This window comes from Pongo abelii, chromosome 8 (assembly GCF_028885655.2).
Source record: "Pongo abelii isolate AG06213 chromosome 8, NHGRI_mPonAbe1-v2.0_pri, whole genome shotgun sequence".
Lineage (NCBI taxonomy): Eukaryota > Metazoa > Chordata > Mammalia > Primates > Hominidae > Pongo > Pongo abelii.
Genome location: NC_071993.2, coordinates 137,159,065 through 137,185,729, shown reverse-complemented (window position 1 = coordinate 137,185,729; position 26,665 = coordinate 137,159,065). Strand labels below are relative to the sequence as shown.

At 48.9% G+C, this 26,665-nt stretch overlaps 1 protein-coding gene across 4 annotated transcripts in view; it reads left to right on the top strand.

The window, feature by feature from the left end:
• C8H10orf143 (chromosome 8 C10orf143 homolog) overlaps positions 1-16,348 on the top strand; it is a 62,833-nt gene extending 46,485 nt beyond the window's left edge. The window contains exons 4-6 of one of the 4 annotated variants that reach the window (XR_008510717.2): positions 5,333-5,496; positions 6,045-6,241; positions 15,906-16,348. Coding sequence is in view for 2 of the 4 variants with exons in the window: in XM_063727822.1 (XP_063583892.1) it covers positions 3,618-3,674 (57 nt within the window). In the remaining 2 variants the exon portion in view is untranslated. Of the gene's footprint in view, positions 1-3,617; positions 5,305-5,332; positions 8,411-15,905 lie in introns of those variants that run through there. The other 3 variants (XR_008510716.2, XM_009245939.4, XM_063727822.1) reach the window with 3 other exon arrangements.
• Positions 16,349-26,665: the final 10,317 nt, after the last annotated feature.

Genomic DNA, 26,665 nt, shown 5'->3' with positions numbered 1-26,665 from the left:
TGCCTGAGCCCAGTAGTTGGAGGCCATAGTGAGCTATGATTATGCCACTGTACTCCATCCCAGGCGGCAGGGTGAGAACCCATCTCTTAAAAAAAAAAATTTCCAGAAAATCTGCAGATAGACTACTAGAACTAATATCCAGCAAGGTTGTTGAATATAAGATGAACCCACAAAAATAGATAGACTCTTATTTACTGGTAACAGTCAATTAGAAGAACAAAACTCCATTCATATGGTTGCAGCATGAGGATGTAAGTTACTATCTAGTGTTCTGTATTTCATCCTGAAGGACTCCCGTCAGCATTTCTTGTAAGGCAAGTCTTCCAGCGACAGATTTTCTGTTTTTGTTTATCTGGGGATGTCTTAATTTCTCTATCATTATAATTTCAATGTCGTTTGGTTTTGTTGGATATTGAGGAAAGGCGTGTGTGGCCACATGGTTTTGAAGTAGAGTAACAGGTGCTGACAGTCTTTCTTCTGGCACTTGGAATATGTCACCTCACTGCCTCTCCCTCCATGATGTCTGATGCGAAATCAGCTGTTAGTATCACTGAGGCTCACTTGCATGTGGTATGTCGCTTCTCCCTTTCTGTGTTCAAGATTCTTTGGTTCTAGATCATTTTATTATGATGTGTCTAGGTGTGGATCCCTCTGGGTTCATGCTAGTGGAAGTTAATTGAGTTTCTTGTATATATAATGTTTTCAAATCAAATCTGCGAAGTCTTTGGCCATGATTTTAAAAATATTCTTTCTGCCCTTTCTCTGTGTCCTTTTCCTCTGAGACTTCCGCATACAGGTGTGTTGGGACACCTGATGGTGCTGCACTGGTGTCTTCGAAGCTCTGTTCATTTTCCTTCGCTTTTTTTTTTTCTGTTCCTCAAACTGGATAATCTCAATTGATTTCATGTTCATTGGTTCTTTCTTCTGCTTGCTTAAATCTGCTGTTGAGCCCCTTTCATGAATTTTTAATTTCACTTATACTTCTAAACTGTAGAACTTCTGTTTAGTTTGTATGTATAAAATTCTCTCTTTATTGATAATTATCTATTTGGTGAGACATCATTCTGCTTTTCTTTAATTCTTAATCATGATCTTTTTTTTTTTTTTTTTTTGAGATGGAGTTTTGCTCTTGTTGCCCAGGCTGGAGTGCAGTGGCATGATCTCAGCTCACTGCAACCTCCGCTTCCCAGGTTCAAGCGATTTTCCTGCCTCAGCCACCCAAGTAGTTGGGATTACAGGTGTGCGCCACCACGCCTGGCTACTTTTGTATTTTTAGTAGAGACGGGGTTTCACCGTGTTGATCAGGCTGATCTCAAACTCCTGACCTCAAGTGATCCACCCACCTCGGCCTCCCAAAGTGCTGGGATTACAGGCGAGAGCCACCATGCCCGGCCATGACCTTCTTTAGTTCTTTGACCATATTTAAAATGGCTGAGGTGAAGTATCTGTCTGGTAAGTTCATGTCTGGGCTTTGTGTTCTGTTTGCCCTTCCAGGTCAGATCCACTGGCCCACCTTTCCTGGCATCTGCGCAGGAGGCCAGCCTGCATGGCTTACATCCAGGGGGTGCTTGGGCTCTCCCACTTCCCTTTGGGCTCAGCCACTAGGGGGATTTGGGGCCGGCAACAGGAGGCCGGAGAACGAGGGCAGTGTATGTGGCCATGTCCCCTGGCCAGTGTCACTCAGCAGCATGTGTCACCTCCTCCTTCGAGGTTCTGGTAGCCGCTGCTCCCCTTTATCCCTTGGGTCTGGCCCCTGCACTGTCCCTCGCGGCTCCCAGGACAACTTTGTGACAAATCCTTTTGTAATAACCCCTTTGTGAGGTCTCCTATTCACCCATGTATCTGTTTCTTGTTGGGGCTATGACTGGTACAGAAGGGTGCACGCCCACTTTCGAGTGTTGATGCCTCCAAGAAGGAAGGGAGGAAGATGAGGCAAGGGTGTGACAGGTGTCCATCGGCACAGGGCACAGCAGGTGCTCTAAAGACATTTCATCATACAAAGATGCATGCAGGCAAAGACAGATGATTGTCTTAGAGGTCCAAGCTTTTACTTTAGGCCTTTGAAGAATTCTCTTGAGAAGGGACAGTGTTTTATGGCAGTAAAGACGAATATGCTGTTAAAGGAAGAAAAAATGACTCCTCTGGCAGATGGTAATGGCAGGAATCATCAACATCTTTAACCCACAGAGGGCTGCTGTCATTCTGTCACACAGGTACTCGAGGAGAAGCGGAGAGCTAGCCACGGCCAGGACTCTGCCCATTAAGGAAAAATGGCTTCAACAAAAAGGGAAGGGGATGCGGGTGCAGTTCTCTCCTCCCCCAGTCCACAGGGATGACTTGCAGCTAGATGTACCGGAGGTGAAGGCATCAATCTGGGTGTTTCACGTGGTGGTCCCAGATGGAGTGAGGTGTGTCCCTGTTGGCGCTGCTGTCCTTGCTGGCTCCACAGACAGGTCATGGAGAGCCCAGCGAGGAAGGCTTCCAAAAAGGAAAGGGGGACGTTTTGAGGGAGTTCATGAGTGGTGGTAAACCCCGCAAAGAAGCCGTTGCAGTGAGAGATGAAAGAAGGGCTGAGGCCACACACGTGTGCCCCAAGGGTGTGGAGGAGAAGGCTCTGGGCAGCGGGTGCAGCCAGGAGCAGCTGGCCCCGGGCCCTTTTCATCCCAGGGTTAGAAGCAAATAAAAACTCCCTCTTCACAAACATTGTTCTCTTGCTCCGTGGAATTGTGTTTTACCAAAAGTGGAAAAGGGTTTCCCATTATTGCTGATCAAATCACTTTTCAAGCCTGACCAGACAGGAGGCAGGGCATTTTAATTGTCCACAGTAAGACTCACAGTCGAGGCACAATGAGCCTGACGCTCCTCATCAGACCTGCCTCTGGTGGTTGGTGTGGGCCATCTGTGAGTCCCAGAGTCCGAGGGCTTGAGGTCCCACTGGCCCAGCCCCAGTCTAGATTGGGGTCAGTATGAGGTTTCTCTTTGGGTGTCACTGGGGGCTGCTTGCTTTGAGAGAGACAAACTGGGACATGTCAAGAGGAGAGAGTAGGATGATGGGGGGCTTGAGATCATGCCAGGGCAGAGGTTTACACGAGCAATTTCGAAAGGTTCCTTTGTGTCTAAGAGAGAGTAGAATGATGCAGGGGCTTGAGATCACACTGGGGCAAAAGGTCTAAAGAGCAATTTCTAAAGGTTCCTTTGTGTCTAAGATTCTTGGTCTTGGCCAGCTGCTTTGGCTCACACCTGTAATCCCAAGACTTTGGGAGGCTGAGGCGAGTGGATCGCCTGAGGCCAGGAGTTCTAGCCCAGCCTGGACAACATGATGAAACCCTGTCTCTACCAAAAAAAAAAAAAAAAAAAAAAAAAAAATTAGCCAGGTGTGGCGGCAAGCACCTGTAGTCCCAGCTACTCAGGAGGCTGAGCTGGGAGGATCTCTTGAGCCCAGGAGGCTGAGGCTGCAGTAAGTCATCACTGAGACACTGCACTCCAGCCTGGATGACAGAGCCAGACCCTATCTCAAAACAAAAAAACAAAAAAACAAATTCTGGGTCTCAGTCCTCAAATTGATGTGGCTCTTCGTACCCAAGTTTTATCCTTTCTGTCTCAAACATGTCTTCCAGATGTACCCCTCCTTGAACAGAGCGGGGAAGAAAGTCAGGAGAAAGTCACCTCAGTGAATAGCTTTTTTTAAAAAAAAGTCGTGTTTTTCAAGTTACGTGGTTGGTGATGATGAAATGAATTAAACAGCATTTCCCTGCAATCCCCCCGTCTCTCCCCTAAGAGAGGCCCACTGTCTCCTGGGCCTGCACACCCCACGGCACCTCCAAGTGAGCCTCCCAGGCTTCCTCTGACTCTGCCCCTTCAGTGCACGGCCCAGAGCCACAATTTGCCAGCTGGGCTCCTGTGCTCAGAGTCTCCCAACAGAACAGGTTCTTATCCAAAGAAGTTCAGGAAATGCTACGTACTTTCCCCTACCTTTTAGAGATTTGATGTCCATTAGACTATGAAAGACCTCAAGAACTGCATGAAGAAACTTGTTTCCAAAATGTCCTTTTGTAAAGGGATACCTGCTACACATGTGATTCCGGGAATATATTGGGAAGCACAGGCCTGTTGAGTAAATGCAGCACCTGTATTCACCATGGCATCCAGGGCCCTTCAAATCTCAGTGCTGCTTGACCTCCCAGACAGCTGCTCCCATCCCTACCATGTGCGCCACAAGCCCCTGCTCCAGCCGCCACAGCTTCTCTGATCCTGGAACGGTCTGACCTTGTGCTGTTCTTACTGCTTGGGGTATACCTTCCCACCTCCAAAGATTCTCTTGCTCTTTCGTGGCCCACCCGAGATTCCTGTCTTGTGTGAAGCCTTCTTCAGGCCCCTTACCAGGTAGGGTCACGTGCTGTCTTCCCTGGCTCCTGTAGCATTTCATTCTGATCACTCGAAGGAGCCATCAGTATCTCACGCCAGTACTCTGCTGTCTGATATTCCCTCCAGGCAAGTCCAGAGTCTCTCCTGTCTGGTTCCTGTGGGTCAGGGCAGCCCCTGCCTTCCAGGAAGCAGGGACATCATCAAGGACTGGACTGCTTTGTCCCCCCACCACCCAGCCTACCCCACCCTTACTGGGCTGCAGCCAGCTCAGGAGCCTGTTGCCCTGATGGTGGAGTCCTTGCAGGACAGGGAGGCTGTGCCTGTCTCTGCCTGTGGGCCAGAGTGCCGTGCTGCTATGTGCCAGGATATGTGGCCAAGTGTGACAGAGATTCCTAGATGCTGACGAGCCTCTCATTGCACAGTGGTACAGTGTCTGGCCAACTGTCTATCCCCAGCCATCTGGTTCTCCCAGTTACTTCTGCGGGTGAAGGTGAGGAGATGAGTTGCCTGCTCCAGGAGATGGGTGGGGGGCCGGAGGGGCCCTGGCGGGGATTGCCGTGAGCCTCTGTTACTCCCAGGTGTCCCTGGTGAGAGGAGCCACTTTTGTGTTGCTTTTGTGCTGAATCCTGATTCAATATTTAGACATTTTTTAAAAATTTATTTTATGAATATATGAATAGTGTTTTCATTCTCTTGCTATTCCTCAAAGTACTATAGGAAAGAAGGGAAGTAACATTTATCGAAAGTGTTCTGTGTACCAGTCACTACTGGAAATGCTTTAAATATCTTAATTATAATGTAATATATATTAATATGTCTATAAACAGATACATCAGGAATTAAGATATCACTTAAAAGTAGTCATTTTAAATGTAGTGCTTTGTGTTGGCAAATGTATATATAGCCAAGGTGTATTAATTTGGCCAAGGTAAACTAATTCCCGCGATGTGCTGTTTTATCTTTGTAGGGACATTTTAGCCATACCAAGAATCATTAGAAGATGCAAGCTGGAAAAAAGAAGATCCCAGTTTTGGTTTCCAACCCTTCATATTGCAGCAATTGTGAATCTCCTACAGATGGGTTTGGGGATTTACCTGTTCAAATAGCAGCCCGGTGTCCTCTGTGGGTGGGGTAGGTTTGCCTGTCCTTTCATTCTAGTAAATCCACCATCCTCTGCATGAGAGCCAGGAGAATCTACGTCACTTCAAAAGAGCCCCCAAATCATTACTACGTACTACGGCCTCTTTTCGAATGTTCCTGGTTGAGAGGGACATCAATTGCATTATTTTCAAGTCAAAAAATTTTGTATCAAACTTCCTATGAGCTTGGGCACTCATGGCCTATGGAGGCCCGCCCAGACGCAGCCCCGCCATCATGCTTTTTCATTGTTTTGTGGATGTACCCAGGGCTATTTACACACTCTTTCATTAAAAGGCTTATTTTTATATTTAAAATGTGCTAATCTTGGAGTGAATTTTACTAAATGCTAGTGTCCAATCTGTTCCCCAACTGAAGTTATCAGAGACAGAATCCCTTTTATATTCAAGTGGAAATTACTCATTTTCTCTTGGGTTTTCAATGTATCGTCTGACTGTGAGGCTGGCATTATTTTCTCTGGGTTTGAAAGCTTCCTGAGATGTCCTGTTTGTAAGCTCCTGTCCGCATCACGTTATCTGCAGGGAACGTGCTCCCTCCAGGGAGTGCCCTCGGCACTGATGTGGGAAGAGCCCCCTCTATAAGTCATCATGGAATTCAGTCATGGGAGAGTTCTGTACGGGAAAGATGGAGCAGAGGAAGACAAGGTGTTGAAACCGGTACAGTGCCACCTGGGATATGGATGATCCAGAATTACAGGACACATCTTCATTAACCCTGGGTAAGATCCCAGAGCTGTGACTCGATCAAAAAATGCCAGTTCGCGCCAAACAACCAAAGCCGGGAGAGAGGGAGAAGGTATTGGCGTTCGTGGCCTTACGAAAGATTTTTATGAAGAGGTTTAGTTTGTTCTTCTCTTTTCAAAATGAGATACACATCTAATTTTTATGGGAAAAAAAGAAAACTCTTAGATTCACAGCATGTTCTTTTTTGTGTGTAAACTCTTCCTTCTCACCCTCGTTCATGGAGAGAGCAGGTGTCCACGTGGTGTCAGGTGGGTGTTTTGTAGCTGACATGGCGCACGTCCCTCCAGCTGTTCATACGAAGCTGGCTTTTGTAGAGAACAGTCCCCGGGCATCCTCCTGCCCCAAGGAAAATGCCCCTGCTTCAGAGTCAGACAGATGTGAGTTCCCATCTCATCTCCACCTACCATCTCCACATGACCCTGATGAGTCCTTGGACTTCTTGGAGCCTCTGGTTCCCATCTGTGTGGTGGGGAGGTCGCCCTCGGGGTTTGCCCTTAGCCCACAGTGCGACTCCTCGGTGTCTGTGCCCTCCCTCCCTGTACACAGCCCCTTCAGCCCAAAGCAGGCCTTCTGTTCTGTAAAAGCAAAGCTCACGAAACATGATGACCCAGGTGACAAGGACGAAAGGGATGAGGTGCAACTGGCCGGAATGTGGGTGTATTAGGGTTCTCTAGAGGGACAGAAGAGGACAGGTGTATAAGTGAAGGGGAGTTTATTAAGGAGTACTGACTTGCACGATCACAAGGTGAGGTCCCACAATAGGCCGTCTGCAAGCTGAGGAGCAAGGAAGGCAGCCTGAGTCCCAAAACCTCAAAAGCAGAGAAGTCGACAATGCAGCCTTCAGTGTATGGCTGAAGGCCCAAGAGCCCGTGCAAACCACTGGTGTAAGTCCAAGAGTCCAAAAGCTGAAGAACTTGGAGTTTGATGTTCAAGGGCAGGAAGCATCTAGCACGGGAGAAAGAGGAAGGCTGGAAGACTCAGCCAGTCTAGTCTTTCCACATTCTCCTGCCTGCATTATTCTGGCCAAGCTGGCAGCTGATTAGGTGGTGCCCACCCAGATTGAGGGTGAGTCCGCCTCTCCCAGTCCACTGACTCAAATGTGAATCTCCTTTGGCAACACCCTCACAGACACACCCAGGATCAATAGTTGGCATCCTTCAATCAAGTTGACACTTGATATTAACCACCACAGTGGAGAACCAGCAGCTTTATCCAGGTGCTGGAGTTTCTGGACTGTGAAGGGAATGGAGGAGCTTGTCACTGGGTACCTAAAAAGGGGGATGGCAGCATTTTCTTGGTGTTTTCAGCCATTTTAGTACAGGCCATGAAACAGAAGGCTCAGAAATTCTAGATTTTTCTAGGTGTGGTCCACACCTCAGTCCCATCCTAGTCTGGCCTTGTGTGGACAGAGGTCCTGCCCGTGGCCTTGTTGTCCCCTGGCAGCCGCCCCCCGCCCACCCCCTGACTTGCTGTCACAGCTGCCCTGGCATCCATCCTGGCCTTCAGCCCCACCTCCTTGGCTCCAGAGTCATCCCTGGCTCCAGAGTCATCCCTGGCCACAGGACGGTCTCTGCTCTCCAGCCCAACCCGCCTCCTGCTGGGATTACCTGGAGGAGCTCACCCCGTGCAGAACTGTTTCTCCCTGGCAAATTAATTTGTCAGCACCACAGGTACTAAAACAGATTAGCTAATAGGCAAAACCTGCATAGATTTCACTAAACTGGGTCTTGATGCACCCGTGACAAGCGTGAAATGGGATTATCCCTTTAAAGTGCTTCATCTTTGTATTCTTGTCAAAAGAGGAGGAAAAAGACATTTTCTTACACCCTGAGGAAACAGACTGGGCATTGATGTGTGTGTATTTCCATTAGATAAATTTTCAATTTGTTCTTTAATTATAATCTGTTACTGCTTTTAGGGGGATATAGGGGCTAAAAATGTCAAAACATACCTTTAATAATTTCACAAAGTTTGTAATGGTTTCTAAACCAACAACTTATGAAACTCATTTTAGAACATTCAAAAGCATGGTAAGTGGTTAACAAAGATGTGTTAACATCATTTGACATGTTTTTCCTCCTTTAAAAATATAGTTTATTTCCAAATTTGTTTTTAAAACAATAAAAAAGTATACTTGAAATCCATACTTATTAAAGAAAAAAATTTTTAATTATAAATTTTAGATAAAAATGAAACTAAGTCATCCATAATCCCATTACTCAAAAGTAACTAATGTTCACATTTTGATGTGCATCCTTTCAAAATTTTTTCTGTGTGAATATATGCTCCTAAGCATGTACTTTTAACATTTATATTTTATTTTATTTTGAGACAAGGTCTCACTCCTGTTACCCAGGCTGGAGTGCAGTGGTGCAGGCATGGCTCACTGCAGCCTTGACTTCCCCGGGCGCAGATGAGTACCTCCTCAGCCTCCTGAGCAGCTGGGACCACAGGCGTGTGCCACCACACCCGGCTAATTTTTGTATTTTTTGTAGAAGTGGGGCTTCACCATGTTGCCCAGGCTGGTCTTGAACTTCTGGGCTCAAGCCATCTGCTCATCTTGGCCTCTCCCAGTGCTGGGATTACAGGTGTGAGCCACTGCGCCCAGCCTAGCATATACTTTTTTTTTTTTTTTTTTTTTTTTGAGATGGAGTCTCACTCTGTCGCCCAGGCTGGAGTGCAGTGGCGCAATCTCGGCTCACTGCAAGCTCCACCTCCCAGGTTCACACCATTCTCCTGCCTCAGCCTCCCGATAGCTGGGACTATAGTCGCCCGCCACCACACCCGGCTAATTTTTTTGTATTTTTAGTAGAGATGGGGTTTCACCGTGTTAGCCAGGATGGTCTTGATCTCCTGACCTCGTGATCCGTCCGCCTCGGCCGCCCAAAGTGCTGGGATTACAGGCGTGAGCCACCGCGCCTGGCCGCATATACTTTTTAAAGTTAACATCATGTAAATATTTTCATGTCAATTAATATATATTAGATTACCATTTTAAGTGATTACACAGTATACCATTAAATGGAAATGCTACATTTACCCAGTTCGTTTATAATGAGTGCTTAGGTTGTATCTGTCTACTTGCTATAATAGAAGTTGCTGTCTAAACATCCTTATATTCTGTAAAGTTTTGCAATTATATTCAAAAGAACATTCTAGAAGTTGTGCTGCTGGAGCAGAGGGCACCTTCTAGTTTTCTGCCCTCTGGAAAGGTACCAAGAGCCCATGTCCTGTCCCTGTGCACCAACATTGGCAGAAACATTTTTTTTTAGCATGGAGCATTTTGCACCCACAAAAGTAGGCAGGACAAACAGACAGGACAAGGAGCCCCATCAGCTCTCATCCAGCTCCAGTGATGATTGGCCACTGCCAGTCCTGCCTGCCTGTTCCCACCTGGTCCCACTGTTAGATGCAAATACCAGACAGAATATGACTGCAGCTGTGCTTTTTTTTAGTGTTTCTCCTAAAGAGACATTTAAAAAAGCAAAACCACAATACAATTGTCACTCCTAACACAAAATTTACAGTAATTCCTTATATCATGAAATAGCTAGCTTTTGATGAAATTTCTACATGCTTCATCAATTTCATGATGATTTTGTTTTGTTTTGTGTTTTACAGCTTGTATGAATTGAGATCCAAATCAGGGCCACACACTGTGACAAGCTGATGGGTTCCTAAGTCTCTCTCTCTATGCAAGGATCTTCTCTCTCTCTCCCCCCTCCAGAAACTGGATTATAGAGTTTGTGCTGATTTCGCTAATTATATCTCCCTGAGGTTTTATCTGCTTCCCTGACCTGTGTTTCCTACAGATTGGTAGTTGATGTAGAAGCTTAAGCGGATTCTATTTTGATTTTTTAGCAAGTCTTCTCTTTTGATTGATGCCAGTATGATCTTTGCTAGTTGCAGTTTTAATTTGCATGCCACACACTGCTTTTCAGAGATGCTTACTGGCCATGTGTGTCTTTTGTAAACTTTCCACCTTTGCCCATTTTTCTATTGGAGCATGTGTCTTTATTTATTTTTAAGAGTTCTTTATATATTAAGGCCATTGAATCTGTTTTTCTCTCATGTTGGAAATATTTTTCCCAGTTTATTATTTTTCACTTTGTTTTCAATGATATTTATATATCGTTTGCCAAACAATTTTTCTCTGTCATATCTGTCAGCCTCTTTTTTGCTGGCTTCTAGCCTTACAATCATTCGAGAAAGGCCTTCCTTTCCCCAAGGTCATCTACATTACATGAGTTGATTGTAACTTACACATCTACATTTTTGCACAATTCTGACATTTAAAACTTTACTCTAGCTACAACTTTCTGGAGGGTAAAGAGTGATATGTCTAACTTTATTTTTTCCCCAAATATTAACCAGTTATTCTAACCACATCTTTTCCATTGACTGTCCATTCCATTTTTATCTTACATGGATCAGTTTCTGTACTTGCTTCTCTGTTCTTCGATCTTTCTTATGCAGTGGCTGTAACATTGTGCATGTGTGTGGGTGGCCTTTTTATTAAAATATAACACACATGCAGAAGAGTGAATAAATGTGTGTCCAGGTCTAGTGCACCTGCATGGGTATGATCAACTTTAGGATCATTTTGTCAAATCTCAAAAAACCCACATAAAGTGTTGATGGGGTCTGTGCTGATTATTGATGAATTGCAGGATAAGGGGTAGCTTTACAGTATTGAGACTTATGCAGACACATGATACATTTTGCTCTGATAAACACTTTCCTGTTTTGTTAGTATAGGTCCTGCACTTTAAGCTCATCCCAGATCATCTTTGTTCAATTACTGTTTCTGTGTATAACTGTTATACCAGATCATTTCTGGAAAAAAAAATGCTGTTTAAAACCTACTAGTGCATTTTCCCCAGATGCAAAGGGAAATTTTGATCAAATTTCTACATGCTTCATCAATTTCATAATGATTTTGTTTTGTGTGGCCGTCCTCAGGAAGCCCATCCTTCCTGAGCACACTGTATGTTAGACACCATGCTGAATACTTGACTTACATTATCGTATTTAACCCCCAGAACTCCTTGAGAGAAGAAGTACTTTCATTGTACTAAGAAGAAGAGAGGCCCAAGGAGGCTGCATCACTTGTCCACAGTCAGGTGCTGGGGTCAGACCTGGCCTGCACTCCAGCATCTGCCTCCTCCAGACCCTCACTCCTAGAACCGCACATGGATCGTGGGGTGGCGGAGTAGGGGTGGGTGTCTGGTTAAAATGCAGACTCTTACGTCTGGGCCAAGGCCTGGGATTCTGCATTTCGAATAAGCTCCCAGGAGATGCCACAGACCATGCTCAGGACTGTTACAGCACATTGCCTGCCCACATCATTTAGAATGTGGTAACATGGGATCTTGTGGAGGTGCAGACAATTCCCCGGCTCTAGAGTGGAAAGCATTCTGTTTTGGGGAATAATTTGAACAGCTTACCTTGCCAGTCTAGGAAGCCCCTCACCTTGGTGCCACTTCCTGGAGTCATGACATCTGGGGGCCTGGGCAGGCTGCCTGCCTGGGGCTCCTCTGCCACTTACTCAGTTTCCTTATCTGTGAAATGAGAATAGCAACAGTACCCGCGTCATCACTCACTGAGGAGTTAGTGACATAGGTCTGTATTTGACGCTCTTGGAATGGAGCATGGTGGCCGTAGCCACTTTTACCGCGTGTGCTTGCACAGGCCTCAGAACCCGCCACTCCAGCACCCAGGGCTACAGTGGTATAGGATTAAAGCCAGCCCTCTGCCATCCACATGCTGACCCTGTTGTGAAGCCCCCCTTCCCCCACAATCGCAGGCCTTGCGGAGAGGCTGTCTCAGACCTCATCTTCTCTACCCACTGCCTCTTAGCTAGGATTTGTGATTTTTATGCAGTTTTTTGAGGACCTTTAGAAACTTCTGGCCCCCCAGTTGCTTACCAATATGTCAAGAGTATTTGGTGAGGATTTCCTGGCCTTGGTGTCTATGATCACTGTCAAGTCTTCGGCAGCTTGGTAGAAAGACAGGGTGGTCCTAGTGCAAACTTGGAAGGGCCCAGAGGGGACAGCAGGGAGTTAGTGTTGCACTGAGTTGCAGATGGGGAAGATGAGAGTTCTGGAGATGGATATGGGGATGATGGTTGTACAACAGTGTGAAAGCACTTAATGCTGCTGAACTACACACTTAAAAACGGTTTAAATGGTGAATTTTATGCCGTGTATATCTTACCACCACGAAAAATTAAAAATTCAGCTGGATGTGGTAGCTCACACCTGTAATCCCGGCACTTTGGGAGGCTGAGGTGGGAGGATCACACGAGCCCAGGAATTCAAGACCAGCGTGGGCAACACAGTGAAACCTCATCTCTACCAAAAAAAAAAAAAAAAATAGCTGGGCATGGTGGTAACATATGCCTGTACTTTCAGCGAGTAGTGAGACTGAAGTGGGAGAGTCACTTGAGCCCAGGAGATCAAGGCTGCAGTGAGCCATGATTGAGCCACCTCACTCCAGCCTGGGTGACACAGTGAGACTCTGTATAAAATATAAAGGAAACTGGCCGGGCGCGGTGGCTCACGCCTGTAATCCCAGCACTTTGGGAGACTGAGGCGGGCGGATCACGAGGCCAGGAGATCGAGACCATCTTAGCTAATACAGTGAAACCCCGTCTCTACTAAAAATACAAAAAATTAGCCAGGCGCGGTGGCGGGCACCTGTAGTCCCAGCTACTCGGGAGGCTGAGGCAGGAGAATGGCGTGAACCTGGGAGGCGGAGCTTGCAGTGAGCGGAGAGAGCGCCACTGCAGTCCGGCCTGGGCGACAGAGCGAGACTCCGTCTCAAAAAAAAAAAAATAAATAAATAAATAAAATAAAATAAAATGTAAAAACAAACAAACAAAAAAAAAACCTCAGTGGCTCAACCCTTCCCTTTCTCTGTGAAATGACATTGTTTCTTTTCCTCATTTCTCACTGACTATGGACCAGCCAAGTACGAGTTCTCAGTCACCCACATGAAGGTCCTGGGGTATTCACTGAATGCTCGACTCAGCATGACCCTTGCTGTTGAGCCCTGTGCATGCAGCGGCTCTCAGGGGTGCTGCCCTCGTCCTGCTCATGACGGCACCCCCACCCCCGATCTTCCGGTCCGGCCAGTGGAGCTTGGAGCCATGAGGGGCAGCGCTTCCCTCTGGGCAGGAGCCCAAAGACCACCAGGGGCTTGCTAGGGTCGGTAAGGGTTAATTGCACATTTACTAAATACACGGCGATGTTTTCAGCCCTAAATCAGGACAGACAAGATTTCCTTTCTGACATCTAAATTTACTTACTTTAAATTGCATTTACTCATTTATTCAGTGACCATTATTAAAAAGAGTGAAGTTATTTAAAAAGTTAACAACCATCAGCCACCAATGCATTTTTCAGTTAAAATGATCTATTTCATCACTCTTCTGTTGAGGCCCATTTTTCTTTTCTTTTCCTTTTTTTTTTTTCCACTTTTCAAGACGGAGTCTTGCTCTGTTACCCAGGCTGGAATGCGATCTCAGCTCACTGCAACCTCTGCCTCCTGGGTTCAAGCAGTTCCCTTGCCTCAGCCTCCCAAGTAGCTGGGACCACAGGCCCACACCACCACATCCAGCTTTTTTTTTATATTTTTAGTAGAGATGGGGTTTCACCACGTTGGCCAGGCTGGTCTCAAACTCCTGACCTCATGATCTGCCTGCCTCGGCCTCCTAAAGTGCTGGGCTTACAGGCGTGAGCCACCGTGCCCAGCCAGGTGAGGCCCATTTATTCAGATTTCAGGAAAGCCAATTCAGTGATGATTCATAATTCTTAATTTTTTCAAACATTCTTAACAAGCCTTTTAAAAATTAATTTGAATCAGTAGAAGAAGTTAAATCTCAGGAGTCATAAATGCCTTGGGCAATCACTGCAAGTTGTTGATGAACAAAAATGACCCATGGCCATTCCTATGTCTCCTTTGGAGAAATGTCCAAAGCCCATTTTTAAATTGGGCTATTACTTTTTTTGCTTTTGAGTTGTGTGAATTCCTTATATATTTTGGAAATTGACCTTTTATCAGATATGTGGTTTGCAAATATTTTCTCCCGTTCTGTAGGTTGCCTTTTCACTCTTCATTGCTTCCTTTCCTGTAAAGCAGCTTTTCAGTTTGATGAAATCCCACTTGTCTGTTTTTGCTTTTGTTGCTTGTGCTTTTGGGGTAATATCCATGAAATCAATTCCAATGTCATGAAACTCTGTTTTTTTCTAGGAGGTTTTTGTTTTTTGTTTGTTTGCTAGACATTAGCCCACTTGGTGAAATCTAGGAGTTTTATAGTTTTAGGACTTACATTGAAGTCTTTTATCCATTTTGAGTTGATTTTTTTTGTATGGTGTAAGAGAATCGTTCAGTTTCATTCTTTTGCATTTGCATACCCAGTTTTCTCAATACCATTTGTTGGAGACTGTCTTTCCCCCATTTTATATTCTTGGCACCCTTATTGAAGAGCAGTTGACCATATATGGTTGGATTTATTTCTTGACTCTATTCCATTGGTCTATAGATTTGTCTTTATGTCAGTACTGTACCATTTTTATTACTGTAGCTTTGTAATATATTTTGAAATTAGAAAGTGTGATGCCTTTAACAGATATATGAAAAGATATGCAATGTTACTACTCATCGGGGCATTGCAAATCAAAATCACAATGAGATACCATCTCACACCCATTTAAAAAACAAAAGACAAGTGTTGGTGAGAATGTGAAGAAATTGGAAGCCACGCCCACTGTTGGTAGGAACACAAAATGGTGCAGCCACTATGGAAAACAGTGTGGAAGTTCCTCAGAAAACTGAAAATAGCACTACCCTATGATCCAGCAATCTCACTTCTGTGTATGTATCCAAAAGAATTATAATGAGATCTCAAAGAGGTATTAGCACTCCTGTGTTCATTGTAGCACTATTCACAATAGCCTGGATGTGAAAACAACCTGCATGCCCAAAGACAGCGGATGAGGAAAATGTGACGTATACATATGATGGAATATTACTCAGTCTTTAAAAAGGAGGAAACCCTGTCCTATGTGACAACATGGACAAAGCTGGAGGACATCATGCTACGTGAAACAAGCCAGACACAGGAAAAAACATACTGTGTGATTCACTTCTATGTGGAACCTGGAAACTTTGAGCTCACAAAAGCACAGAATAGAATGATGCTTGCCAGGAGCTGGAGGGAGGGAAAACGGGCAGTTGCAAGTCAGCCAGTATAAAATTTCACTTATGGCAGATGCATGGGTTCCCAAGATCCACGAACAACACTGTGCCTGTAGGTAACAATGCCATATTGTACACTTAAAACTCTGCTAAAAGGGCAGATCTGATGGCAAGTGTTCCTGCCACAATAAAATTAAAAACAGCATACTGGCCCGTGACCCACGGTGGCACTTGGAGGGAGGGCTCACGCTTGCTCTCGTCCTTTCCATTTGGGTTCAGACACTCTCCCACGTGAGAATCTCCCCATCCCTGGATGGTCCCTAAGGGGCCTTCCCCCACTCTCCCGGGGACCCGCAGTTTCTCCTTGAGTTGGCGCTGGGCCAGCCTCCTGGCAACAGAGTGGGAGGAGACTCTGACAAAGCTTCCTTGTCTTTCCAGATGGTTCCACTTAAGACGCGGTTTTGCTGGCATCCATAGTAATTGACAGATGTACTCGGGATCCCTTGTCCAAAAGTCCTGGCTTTCGAGGAGCCCTCTTGGCTGCTGTGCTACCCGCAAACCGCCCCGAGTCCCAGCCATTCGCCCCCTCGAGTCTCACGCCCAACAGCAAGCTCCTGACACAGGTGGAAATACTCCTGTGGGGGTCTCACATGCCTGGGGCCTTGTTCTGGAAAACACCATCACAGAGGTAGAGGCAAGAACCAGGGGGTCTGACTCTGGTCCCAAAAACCTTAATGAATAACAGTTTTGTTTTAGCAGCTTAAAAAACATCCTGAAGTATTTTTTGTATTCTTTCAAGCTCTCCATCAGTATAAAAACTTAGCAACTTTGGCCGGGTGTGGTGGCTCACGCCTGTAATCCCAGCACTTTCGGAGACCGAGGCAGGCGGATCACGAGGTCATGTGATATATCAGGAGCTCGAGACCATCCTGGCCAACATAGTGAAACGCTGTTTCTACTAAAAATACAAAAATTAGCTGGGCATGGTGGCGGGGGCCTGTAGTCCCAGCTACCCAGGAGGCTGAGGTAGGAGAATCGCTTGAACCCTGGAGTTGGAGGTTGCAGTGAGCCGAGATCGTGCCACTGCGCTCCAGTCTGGGTGACAGAGCAAGACTCCATCTCCAAACAAACAAACAAAAAACACTTAGAAACTTCTAGCGTAACAAAACCCAACATTTTGCCACTGCCTGCCCATAGTTCCTCTGTATACACAATTCATAGAAATGTGCAAGACTCTGCCCCAGACTTGGTATTCCTGTTTGGCTGCAAAGGTTTACTGTATGAATGACCTCCACCAATATTCGACTAGAGTTAGCTGTTTGGAAAACATTCTTAGAACATGCATTGTTTTTGTCTTCAGAGTAAATGCAAGAATTTTCAAATGCTCTACTAATAATTTTCTTTATCTTCAAGGGTACTGAGAGGCCCACAAAATAGCAACGCTGATTAGTTGGCCACTAGTCTTATTCACTCGTGTCCTGGTCTAAGCTCTTCCTTTAATCCTGTATTTTTATTAAAATAGCTCCTGATATTAAAATAGGCAGCTTACGTTTATGATCAGATAGGTACAGTGAAAGTCTATGATGACGAGGTGAGGGGGTCCAAAGATTCAGCTGTGTAACCTCAAGTGTACCATGGGGCTGATGCAGGCTGGGGCAGCCTCCTCAAAGCTGGTCTGGGCGTGAGACCCAGCTTGCACCTCACGTGTCCTGGCTGTGTCATCTGGGGGCAGTAACTATCACGGGGATGCTTCTGGGTGTGGGGGACTGTGGTTGGTGCTCCCAGCTCCCATCCATGGCTACCTTCTCCAGAGATCTCCCTGGTGGTTCAAGCTGCCTCACCCAGAGGTGCCTGGAGTCACGCTCCATGATTGGGTGGCCCAGGGCTGACCGCTGTCCTGTGCGGGGTACATGAACCCCCACTTCTTTGCCTCAAGGAGCTCCATGGAGCAGCATGTGATCCCCATCAGGGTTCCTAACCCAGGGCAGAAGTGCATTGTAGAGAAGCTATTTTATACAGGCCGGAAGGATGTATGGCGGTGGCCTCCTGAGGTGGGGGCAGGAGAGGGAGATGAGACTCTTAATGAGGTGGGGGTGGGAGAGGGAGATGAGACTCTTAACTAGGTGGGGGAGGGAGAGGCAGATGAGACTTTCAACGAGGTAGGGGCAGGAGAGGGAGATGAGACTCTTAACGAGGCGGGGGTGGGAGAGGGAGATGAGACTCTTAACGAGGCGGGGGTGGGAGAGGGAGATGAGACTCTTAACGAGGCGGGGGTGGGAGAGGGAGATGAGACTCTTAACGAGGCGGGGGTGGGAGAGGGAGATGAGACTCTTAACGAGGCGGGGGTGGGAGAGGGAGATGAGACTCTCAACAGCCACTGAAGGAAGGTGAGCACAACGGTCACCGTTTACTAAGTATCACAAAATCAAAAGCAAGTATGACCAAGTGTTAACAGTTAATTCTGGTGAGAACATGGATGTTCGCTATGTATTGTAGTTTTCCATTTTTTGTGCATTTCTAACATGAACCTTGAATAAATGGCAAGTTGGCTTAGCGGTGGAATCTAAGGACTGTAATCACAGCCAGCGCTGCATCTGTCCACGCACGGGCCAATGTGTTTTGCACATAACAGCTCAGTGGTCCCGCCACAGCCTGAGTTGGGACCATCATCCATGTTGGAGACAAGGAAGTCGGGGGACTGGCCAAGGCCACACAGCTGCCTATGGCTGAGATCGGTGCTCCAGCAGGAACTGACCCCAGACGGAGAGGCGCCAGGGTTTACGTCCTGTGTTAAGAGCTGATTCGGTTGCCACATGCTCTTTATATTCAAAACGATCTCGTAGAATAATTTCTTAAATAGCATCTGAGAGATAATGCATGCTTCTTTGTTTATGTGAAATGAACTCAGATGCTCCCTATTGTAATTGAGGTAGAAAATGGCATGTATAGATGTTCGAATTTCTTTAAAACAACACATTGTTTTAAGGCCTTAGTACCCGTTATTTTCCATTTTGCCTTTATTTTGTGACTAAGGTGATTCTGATTATTTTGTTTATGTATGAATGAATGGACAGGGTCTTGCTCCGTTATCTAGGCTGTAGTGTGGTGGAGCAAGCAGGGCTCACTGCAGCTTTGACCTCCCATGTAGCTGGGACCACAGGCACACGCTGCCACGTCTGGCTAATTTTTGTTGTTGTTGAGGTGGGGGTCTCGCCATGTTGCTCAGGCTGGTCTTGAACTCCTGGGCTCAAGTGATCCTCCTGCCTTGGCTTCCCAAAGTGCTGGGATTAGAGGCATGAGACACTGCACCTGGCCGAACCTATTCTTAATGAGCCTCAGAACTTTGGGAGCCACAGCCGCAATTCTGCACTTGGCCGGGGCCAGCGAGAGTGCAAGTTTGGGTGTGAGGCTGGCCCATTCCTGCTTCTTGGTCATGCGCCTGCAGCCTGCCGGGAATGTCTCGCCCAGGCGGGTCCCACCACCTGTTTTCTGTTTCTGAATCCTGCCCCAGCTTCTCGTTTTTCCATTATGGCTGATGATTTTCTCCTGGGTATAAAAGCTATCCATGCACACTGTCGAGGCCCTGAAAACACAGAACACTTGGAGATGAGATTTTAAACCACTCAATTTCATCACAGATGGTTTTACAGCCATGTTTTAAATGTTGCTGTATTTTCCCTCTTTCTCTCCTTTGATTCTGTAGCAATACCATCTACAAGGATAGAAATTCAAATTAACATCTTGAATTTTTCATTTAATATTTAAATCATTTCCTTTGACTTTTAAATCTCCCTAATTGTTATTTTGGAGAAGTCTTCAAATCCTAAAAACCCAGAATCAGCCCTGCCGGTGGAATGGTCTCCCTCCTCAGGACTCAAAGCGGCTCTTTCCACATGTCTGCAAAAGAACTGTCACTGGTAGCAGTGACAACAAAGTGACTGTGAAGTCAGCGCGAGTTGGCCACAGCATGAGCCCAAAACCCCTGTAGGTTCCCTTCCCAGGACCCACCTTTGAGCGCCCACCGGTATGAGTGGGGGCTCCAGTTTGAGTGGGGCTCTAGTCCCCAAGCCCCTGCCCAGGACCAAAGGGTACTCAAGCATCTTTCCAGGGCTGGTTCAACAAGGGCCCCTCCAGATGGAGGCGATCTGGCTGGCCCAGGGGCTGCCTGGTCTGCTGCACACCATACTTGCCCCACCCTGGATGGCACCTGGGGCATGTTTTCCACTTGGGATCAGTCGTTTGGAGCTCCGGCTCTGAATAAATGAGCCACAGAGTCACAACACACCACAGTGGCAAGGGGTCCCTGCACGGTGTTCCCTCCAGTGGCAGAGGGGGAGCTTGCCCAAGCCCCCATTGCTCCAAGATGCCTGCTGCCTCCATGATCACCACGGGATGATTTTCCTGTGGATGGAGATCCAACGTAGGAGGTGCAAACGCGTGAGCCCAGGCGCTGCACCTGACATTGCAAAGGAAGCCCGGGCAGTGGGCTGCCAAGGAGCACAAGCTGGGGCTTGTCTCTCAGGGGTAAACCTGGGACAGTGCTGAGAGAAGGGAGCCCCGGAGTCCTAGGGGCCAGGTGCGGCCTTGCACATTTCAGAGCCTCTGCATTCGGTTATATTAAGAAAATGGAGCTGGGCACGGTGGCTCACATCTGTAACCCCAGTGACTGGGGAGACCGAGGCAGAAGGATCCTCTGAGACCAGGAGTTGGAAACCAGCCTGGGCAATATAGTGAGACCCTATGTCTAAGAATAAATAAATAAATAAAACTAACTGGGCATGGTGGCGCATGCCTGTACTCCTAGCTGCTTGGGGGGCTGAGGCAGGGGTATTGTTTGAGCCCAGGAGTTCAAGATGACGGTGAGCCATGGTTACACCACTGCGCTTCAGCCTGGGAGACAGAGGAGATTCTGACTCTTAAAAAGAAGATGTCTCTCAAGCTTATGGCTTCCTCTGCATTGCGTGGTCTACAGGAAGACTTGGTGCACCAGAGAATCTGGAGCTTTTGTAGCCGTGGGGCTAGTAGGTGGCCCTTGGAGCCTAAAAGTGACCGAGGTCCCTGCACATCTCAATTCCTTGGGCTCCCATGGATCTGGAATAGCCAAATCCACTTGCCCTGTGACGTGAGTTGGGGACTTGCAGAGACCCTGGTGTCCCAGCAGAGGGTACAGGGGACTTAGGCGAGTGTGTATCCAGCCAGTCACAGGCTAGATAATGATGGGGCTAAGGAGGGGGATGCCAGAGAGTGGGTGCCCCAGGAGAGAGGGAACCTACTCTCAGCCAACCTGGCCAGTAGGAGGGGCACCCACAGACTGGGGCTCTTACCCTCTGTCAAGGCAGGTGGGTCCAGAGAGGGACCACAGCCAGGTCATCTTTACCCTGGGCCTGCTGTCCTGCAGCTGTAGGGGTGAGCTGGACAGCTGACCCCCAGACAGCCCTCATATATCCACAGAGGGCTGGCAGGCCTGCTGTCCTCCCCTTCCTGCCTCCTCCTCCCTGATAGCTTCCATCTGTCTGCTTCCTGGGCTCCAGGGCACCAAGATGATAGGGGGCCTGTGGTGCCCCATGACTGGGATGAAGTCCTGTGATGGGCCACAGAGGCAGAGGCAGGAGACAAATTGCAAATAGTATTGAGGGGGAGACACTTGGACCAAAAGTCAGGCTGCCGGACTGGAGCACTCGATTTTTGTCTGGGCTTCAAAGGCAAAAACAGCTGGCCTCCAGAAAGGAAGCACATCTGTGCTTTAGGGGAAGCCACATTACTTTTCCTGGTGCTTAATCCGAAAAAAAAAGTTTCCAGTGGGTCTTTATGGAAATGACATTGATGGGAGGAGGGGAAACCTGGGTTTGCGCATCTCTTATGGGCACTAGAGGCCAAGGCCACCGTGTTAAAATAGAAGCATGTGAAAGCGTGTCTCATGGAGCTAGGGTCACGTGGCCTGGGTGTCACCTGTCCATGGGTTTAGGGACAGGAGTGAAAGAGAAGGTGGACACCTCATCATTCAGCTCAGCTAGGTTTGTCCGGGTCTGACCAGCTCTGGACGCAGGAAGCCTGGAGTGCGGGGGCCTTAGTGAGTTACTTAGTGCAGGAATCCAGGAATTTGAGAAAGCGGCTGCAGGTTGAGAGCTGTGGGCATCATCAGGGCATTAAGGCAGCCTCAGGGAAGGCGGGCTCTGGAGGCTTCCCTACCAAGTACGCAGCCCCCCTCAGTGCCTTACACAGACCCCCCATGCCCTGTGCTGATGCTGGGGCTGAGAGAGAGCGAGGGAGCAGACTGCCTTTATTTCCCTTGCAATAACAACAGGAACAAAATAGCTTCACTTCCTACCTGCAGCCAGTACTGTAGCACTTCACCCATGGAATCTTCCTCCCCACGGCAACCGCATGGGGTCCACACAAGCCTCCCCTGTGTGACAACACCAGGTCCAGAGAAGCTGCAGAATGCACCCAGTGCATCTGCCAGGCTCACACAGGGGATTGGGTGGCTGCTTTTGGAGCCCATCTGGATGTTGGCAGGAGCCTAGACCAACCTCAGTGCCCTGATGTGACAAGCCAGCTGACCACTGTGGATGCAAGACACATCTCTTCCAGTGAAACACCTGGATTATAGTGTGCACGCCTTTCCTTGCAACTGAACAGCTGTACTGTCTGTTGACTAGAATACAGAACATTAAAAAGCACGTGTGCACGCTTACACACACACGCCTCAGGGGTGGGCTCACACTGCCCACTTCCCCACTCTGGCACCCCCAGAAAGGTCAGGGAGCTCCCCCTGGGGGACGTGACTGGCGCCTCCTGGGAGATTTAGGCCTAGGCGCTGCATAGACGCACCGATTAAATGAACCTCCGCGTGGAGGTGAGCCGGCGGCGTGGGTGAGCAGGTGGCCTGAGGTGCACAGCCCAAGGCCCCTCCCAGAAAGGACACGCCCAGCCCGCGGCGCGGAGACGGCAGTTTCCATATTTAAAGGAGCATGGCCGGCTTCCTATCTGAAGTGTGTTTCCCCGGAGAGACCACCACCATTTGATCTATTTTTGATTAAAATGTAAAAATTAAAAATTAAATCAAATGGTAGCATAACTCCTCGGGGAAAACACACTTCGGTTATGAAGAATTCCCTGCAGTAACCCTGAGACTCTTACGGCAGCATTGTCTCGTCTGTAGGTGGTCTTTTTATGTCACACATAATTAAGAGGAATTGCGGTGAGAACCACCGAAGACTGCCTTCCGTGTGGGGTCCCGCAGCTGGCGCTTCTGGAGCAGGTCCCGGGGGAGGCGCTGGGCGGGGGAGCGGCGTGCACAGGTGGGGCTGCCCATCTGCAGGGAGCCCGAGTGTGCGCCCTGCGCCACCCATTGCCGTGCCCCGCGTCCCGTCCCTCGTGTCCCACGCCGAGCCTCGCCCCACCCGCTCCACCCCACTCCGCGCCACGCCCCGCGCCCCACTCAGGCCCCACTTAGCACCTCTCGCCCCACTCCTCGTGCCCTGCCTCTTCCTGTGCCCCCACGCCCCGCCCCGTCCCACGCCCTGCCCCATGCCCCATGCCCTGAGCCACTCCCCGTTCCACGTTCCGTCTGCCCTGAGCCCTGCCACGCGCGTCCCTCTGTGCCACGCGCCCTACGCCCAGCCCCACATCCCATGCCCCGAGCCCCACCCTGGTCCCAGTCCAGCACCTCACGCCCGGCAGGTGAGGTCACGTCCTCGGAAGGTGGCTCCTTTCTCCCCCGCACGTGGCAGGCACGTTCTCCACACGACGGATTCCGCGCAACATCCACGACGGGAGCCATCAGACTTCCTGGGAGTGGAAGCCACAGGTGACGCGGACCTGACTGCTCCTTAGCTGGGGCTCGAGTCCAGGCAATCGCATTTGCCTCCACGTTTTCCCGCCCACGTGGCGGGACGCGGCTGTGACTTTCTGAGTCGTGACTTCACGTCCAATTGTGTGGGGTGTGGCTGGACATACCATGGCAGCCTATTGACACCTTGGCTGCATTTATTTTTGACACCTCTGCTTCAAATGAAAATTCCAAAGAACAGAAACGTTCCCGGAACGAAGTTCTGGAGGCAGCTCCCAGGGGCGCCTCGCGGTTTTGGGTCGTGGCGCTCGCGGGGGGCGTCCTGGGGGGTGCAGCTGCAGTGCTGCGGGGCGGGGCGTTGCTGCCCCTGTCTGCGCCACACTGTGGGCGAGGCAGCAGAGTTGGGGCTGTATGGTTCGTTACCTGCTGGTTTCAGTCCGAAGACATTTGACGCCTGTGCGGGTTTCCTTTTCTGTTGCCAAAAGTTCTGGAAGCAGGGCCTCGGAGTCGGGAAGGAAATGCATTTCAGGAGCCGGGGAGAGCAGGCCTTGCCGACCTGCAGGCAGAGGGCGCAATGCCTGGCGAGGTGCCTGCCCAGAGCCTGCCTTGCCCTGCAAGAAAAAGCCATTTGGAGGCCCCAAGTGGCCAGTACTGGGACAAAGCTGTTCCCTGCCCTCAGGAAAGCCAGACCCACGCTGGGTCAGGTCCTAAACTTTCTCCATGGGTTGGGTTTTGTTCACCTCCACAGGCAGTGGGGGCCCCTGGACCCCAGAGAACAGAGGGGACGGGGGGACAGGGCAGGAGGGGCTGGCAGGGAGGCATCGGCGTGTGGCAGGCACTGAAGCATCAGCCACATGCCAGTGATGGGCCGGTAGACCTGAGCTCCAGCCTAGGTCTTCACCTCACTGAGTAAGGACCCTGCTTGCAATCCGCACACCTGTGTGCAGGGCTGGGCATTGCTGTTGGCAGTAACGGCCTCTCTGTTTGCACCTCTTGTCCCACAAGCCATAGGAAGCCCTTTCTGGGGTACAGAGGTGGCGAGGGTACATCCCCAGAGGAAGTCTGGACTTCCCAAGGCTGACAAGTGGTCCGTTGACAAATGGATCCACCGGGTCATCTGGTTCATGATTTCCCTTCCATCATGCTGGCAACTTACACGTGCCCCTTCCATCAGAAGCCAAATGGGATTTAAGAGCCAAGCATCCCTTTCCCTGACTTTGCTCATCTGCAGCTGGGTGCACTTTGTAGCCCAGCATGATGCCTTTCTGAGCCCTTAGCAGAGCGACCAGCTCACCTCAATGAAGCCCCCTTTCTCAAAGGCCACACCCAGGGTTCCCAGCCCCTGGCTCCCTGGCAGCCCTGGCTGGAGCAGAGCCTACCTGGCAGGTAGACGTGGAAGGAAGGAATAAAAGCAAGCCTGGGAGTGAAGGGAAGCCCGGGCTGGGCTGGGCTGGAGGAGGCGTCATGTGGTGCAGCCAAGACCTCTCCACTTTCCTCCTCCAGCCATATCCCCATATCCTATTTCTTAAGTCACAGAGAATCTCACCTCCAGTTCCCAGCTTGGCCCCCATCGAGGCTCAGCCTGTTCTCAAATGTCTCGGCCACTTTTCCCGCCAAGGCTTCTCCTACCATAGTGCACCAGTGGGTGGCTCCTCAGGGACAGTCCCCAGACAGCGTCCCCACAGCCTTGCAAGCTTTCCTGACCAGCTTCACAGGCTGGCCTGGTCAGACTGGAGGAAAGCAGCTGTCCCAAGCTAAAGTCCTCTCCCTCTTTACCATCTCTCTCTCCCTCTCCCTTCCTCCCTCTCCCTCTTCCTCTCTCTCTCTCTCCCTGCTGCAGCCTGCAAAGGCCCCTGGGCACTGTCCAGGTGCCCAGGCTGAGCCCCAACCCTAAGAGTGTCACTTCTGTAATATGCAGAAACTAAAAAGCCTCCCATCATGACGAGCTACAAGTAGGTTCCACCTGCAAGAGGCGGAGCTCTGCACTGCTGGGGCATCTGCTTGCTCATTTTGGTTTAACTGCCAGGATGGACGGTGCCCTTGTTATGCCAAGGCAGGGCATAAGCACCTCTGGAACAGTGGGGTGGAGATGCTTCAACTTCTGGAAGACCACACCCCTCGGGGAGAACATCTGGGTATCAAGCACAGGAGAAAAGGCACGTCTGACTCAGCGGGAGAGCAGGGTGCCTGGGGGTGCTGATGGGGTTTGTTCCCCCAAACTGCCCCTTGGTCTGGGCATGAATGCCATGGTTGAGGAGGGGAGAAGAAGACCAGGGCTGACGGAGGGGTTGCGGAGAGACTTTCTGCTGCTGGAACGAGCAAAGTTGCTGAGCCGCCCAGAGAGCGAAGCACAATACAGAGGGGCGGGGCTTTTTCCCACCTGCCCATCTTGGTAATGGGCATCTTGTAAAAATCATACTTTCTAGTGGGTTACGGCTAATATTTAGGAGGACTGTTAGATTTGGTGTGTTTTGTGTCTAGCCAGCTGATAACCTTTCCAATTTGCTTTAATATGTTAACACGTTCTCTTCAATTTTCCAGGAATACCAGCATGTTTATAAGTAATGGTGATCAATTTTTTGCGGTATAACTCCTCGGGAAAACACACTTAGGTTATGAAGCATTCCCTGCAGTAACCTTGAGACTTATGGCAGCATTGTCTCATCTGTTGGTGTTTTAATTATATCGGCTGCTTAACTTTCTTATTTTAAAAAATGTATTGTTATGGAAAATTCAAACATACTCAAGCATGCTAGGCCAATGAGCCTCCGCGCCCCTCACCCAGCTGCAGTGAGCATCAGCGTTTTGCAGGCTTGCTTCCGCACTGTCTCCAGGTTTTTTCCTGGAGTGTATTAAGGCAATCCGTAATTCCACCTTGAGTACCTCAGTATGTGTCTTTAACAGATAAGGGTATTTTGACACGACTGATACATACATCTAACAAAATGATCCGTAATTCCTTAATAGAGTCTGATATTCAGTTCACTTTCAAGATTCCTCCAAGCCGTGACGGCCCACCTCCTTTCCCAGCGTTGCTTTCCCTGCTTGTATTTTCAGTTTCCACCTTCTCACACTGGCTATATGAATATAGGCTCTCCAGACGTTGGCTGAGGTGATGAAAACAGTATGTGGCTTTTGGCAGCTCTGGATCCAAGGACAGAGAGGTGGATCCAAACCTGACGGCAAAGAACTGATTTCGGATGCCCGTGGTGCAACAGCAGAGTGATGCCCTCGAGGAGGGGTGGGCCGGAGCTGAGGGAGGTCTCCCATCCGAGGGGCTGAGCTTGCCTTGGGCAGCACAGAAAGGGCTTCTGGGCTCCAATCTGCAAACACACCAGCTAATTGTCCAGGATTGAGACTGTTTGAGAAAGTGTTGGTGAAATCGATCACGATGTTTCTTCTGAGG